This window comes from Austrofundulus limnaeus, unplaced genomic scaffold (genome assembly GCF_001266775.1).
Source record: "Austrofundulus limnaeus strain Quisiro unplaced genomic scaffold, Austrofundulus_limnaeus-1.0 Scaffold148, whole genome shotgun sequence".
Taxonomy (NCBI): domain Eukaryota; kingdom Metazoa; phylum Chordata; class Actinopteri; order Cyprinodontiformes; family Rivulidae; genus Austrofundulus; species Austrofundulus limnaeus.
In genome coordinates, this window is record NW_013952550.1 from 990,090 (window position 1) to 993,263 (window position 3,174).

At 40.3% G+C, this 3,174-nt stretch overlaps 1 protein-coding gene across 1 annotated transcript in view; it reads left to right on the top strand.

Moving 5' to 3' along the window:
* The first annotated feature begins 2,670 nt into the window (after positions 1-2,670).
* LOC106523212 (trypsin-3-like) overlaps positions 2,671-3,174 on the top strand; it is a 7,320-nt gene continuing 6,816 nt past the window's right edge. Inside the window, exons 1-3 of the mRNA XM_014016580.1 lie at positions 2,671-2,756; positions 2,843-2,999; positions 3,117-3,170. Coding sequence (XP_013872034.1) covers positions 2,717-2,756; positions 2,843-2,999; positions 3,117-3,170 — 251 coding nt within the window. The 5' untranslated portion in view covers positions 2,671-2,716. The remainder of the gene's footprint in view (positions 2,757-2,842; positions 3,000-3,116; positions 3,171-3,174) is intronic.

Sequence of the window (3,174 nt, forward strand, 5' to 3'; positions counted from 1 at the left end):
GTATTATGAGATTAAAATCTTTATATTATGAGGAAAACGTCCTACTTACAAGAAAAAAATTATAATATTACAACAATAAAGTCAAAATCTTATATGTCTGTTTTCCGTTCCTGATTTTTTTCCCCCTAATTTCCTCATTGTTTCCATCACACCTGCTGTGGACAGCCATGTGTGTCGCTGCAGTCTGCAATTACTTTTGGGTCACTGTGTGTCAGTGGTGGACCTAGGATTTTTCTGAGTAAAGGGCCATCAAGGGGTCACAATATTTATAGAGGGGCCAAGTATTTGTTCAACATCCTTGCACACAAATCCYTGGTTTGGTAAGGTGTGTATATTTAACCAGTCATACATTTAAACACTTGTAATGCAATTTAAAAAAAAAGCTTGCACAGTAAATTCTCCTTACCAATTTCACATGCATTTTTACTGTACATAGATAAAATACTCTCAAACACACAGCATGTGAGAGAATCCAGCCTTGTTTGTGAGTTGAAAGACTTTTTCTGCAGGATTGTTCAAATTTTAAGAACAGAAAAAATCTCCTGTCAGCTTGATTCATGCTGGACTTTTCTATTTGGCTCATTAGCGCCTCTAGTACATGGAACTACACCCAGCGTCATCACGCTTGGGGCAAAGGACAGATGAGTGACAGGACAGGGGCTCTTCAGGGGGGCAATCAAATTTCAGCAGGGGCCAATGCCCCTGTGGCCCCGCCCCTAGAACTGCCCCTGTTGTGGGTCATAATACAACTTTATTCTTGATTATCAAGACTTTACTCTCATAATATTACTACTTTAATCTTAAAATATTATGACTTTAATCTTGTAATATCTTGACTTTAATCTCATAATATTATGATTTTCACATTATGACTTTTTTATTTAAAAAAAACACTTGGTGTGGCCCTGTACTCCATCGTACTCATATGTACAACAGAATATTAGGACCATACTACAAGCCTCAGGTGAACAAGTTAACTGGAAACAGGTGAGTGTCATGATTGGGTAAGAACAAGCTTTTTTTAAACTCAGAACATGAATTATTATTTTTTAACTTTTGTGATTAAAAACATTGATTTAAATCTCATTTTTGAAGCTGTTCTGTAAATAACATTCAAACTAACAATACATATAGCAACTTCTGATCAATCCTTATCATTTTCAGACTTAAAACAATGTACAGATTTAAGCCCTGCCAACTTCTGGTTAAACCACACCTTCATCCGGTTTAGGCCCCGCCTACTCCGTGTACCTCATCCCTAGTGTCAACCATGATTGGTCGAATGGAACATGTAGGTGTGGTTTGGGCAAAGACAGCTGGAGGGAAGTGTAAATCAGATTATTAATTTTACAAATATTAATTTTAGTCATGACTCGAGACAGGAAGGTGCTAGCTGCACCAAATTCGAAGTGAGTAAATTATACATGTTCACAATAATTTTACCTTTACTAATGCTTCATCTTTCAGTTTCCCTCACAAGTCCTTCCAACCAATCATGGCTTACCCAAACTACACCCACAGCCAAGAAACGTCCACGTGTTGACTGCAAAGACCCCCCTTCTCCATGGGTGCTTTACACATCTGTGAAGCACCGTTAATGCTGAAAAACACATACAGGTGCTGGCACAACATCTGCTGCCAWCCAAGCCACGTCTTTTCCAGAGATGTCCCTGCTTATTTTAGCAAGATAATATGCCAAGCCACATTCTGCACGTAAAAAAATGCATGTACCAGACTGGCCCACCTGTAGTCCAGACCTGTTTGAACCCATTGAAAATGTGTGGTGCATTATGAAGAATAAAATACGGCAGCAGAGACACCAGATTGSTGAGCAACTGAAGTTGTACATCCAGCAACAATGGGAAAGAATTCCACCTACAAAGCTTCACAAATTAGTGTCCGTTATGCCTACTGAGTGTKGCTGAAAGGAAAGGTGATGTAACACAGCAGTAAGCTTGCCCCTGTGACTGTCCCAGCTTTTTTGGAACGTGTTGGCATGCTTTTCTCCTCGTGGTTCTCAACCAACAGTAGCACAGTTTCCACCGGCACCCTGTTTGTCATTAGCCCTGGCAGTGGTGGTTGTGAACCTGGGCCTCAACAGATCCAGCGTCCAACTTTATTTCAAGTTTTTTGAAAACCTGGTAAAACTTTGGTGAGAGCAGAACAGCCATGCTGAACATAAATAAGATTAGAATGTTGTCCACAGCTGAACATATGGGCTAAAGTCTTTTATCTTTCTCGATCCGACTGAATTTAAAACGGTCGTTCTTTGCAGAAAACATTTCAGGTGATCAATAAATACAATAACACAAGACAAAATGTAATAACAACTTAAGCTACGGTCATCCTCGTTTGATTTATCCACAACAATTAAAAACTGTTTCAGTTTGACACAGTAAATATTCATACTAAAAAGTTATTTAGATTTATGATAGACTGAGGTGATAAATGTCTTTCAGTTTAATAAATAAACAAAATAAAACACACGTTCTTGCAGTGCACAAGCGTACAGAACACTTCATGGAAATCTGTGTGTTTTTATCTTGGACCATGATGCCCATTTCCCAGGTGGGACAATATTTGATCACTTTGCAGAGCGCATGGAAAAATCGTGGGAGAAAGTGGTCGATAAGAAGCTGCGACAGAGTTTACGTCTATTTAAACCCTCCACATGTGTCACTGTCATGTGTAAGCTCACAAAGCTCAGGACACAATCATGAAGTACTTCATCCTGTTGGCTCTCTTTGCTGCAGCTTGTGAGTTTCTGTAGCTCATGTATCGACTCCTGCACTGTTTTAAGAAGGGTTTATTGTTATTTTATTCTGGAACTTTGTCTTTACAGATGCTGCTCCCATTGAGGATGACAAGATCGTCGGAGGCTACGAGTGCAGGAAGAACTCTGTGGCCTACATTGCGTCTCTGAACGTCGGCTACCACTTCTGTGGAGGCTCCCTGATCTCCAGCACCTGGGTGGTGTCTGCTGCTCACTGCTACCAGTCGTAAGTCCAGCACAGTCAGAGAAATGCCACATGACACAGCGCTGCAGGGTATTTTTCTTTTTTTGAAAGTCTTAGTTACTTTTTGATCTTCCTAATCTGTGTTTTCTTGTCACGCAGTCGCATCAACGTGAGACTCGGAGAGCACAACATTGCTGTGAGCGAGGGAACCGAGCAG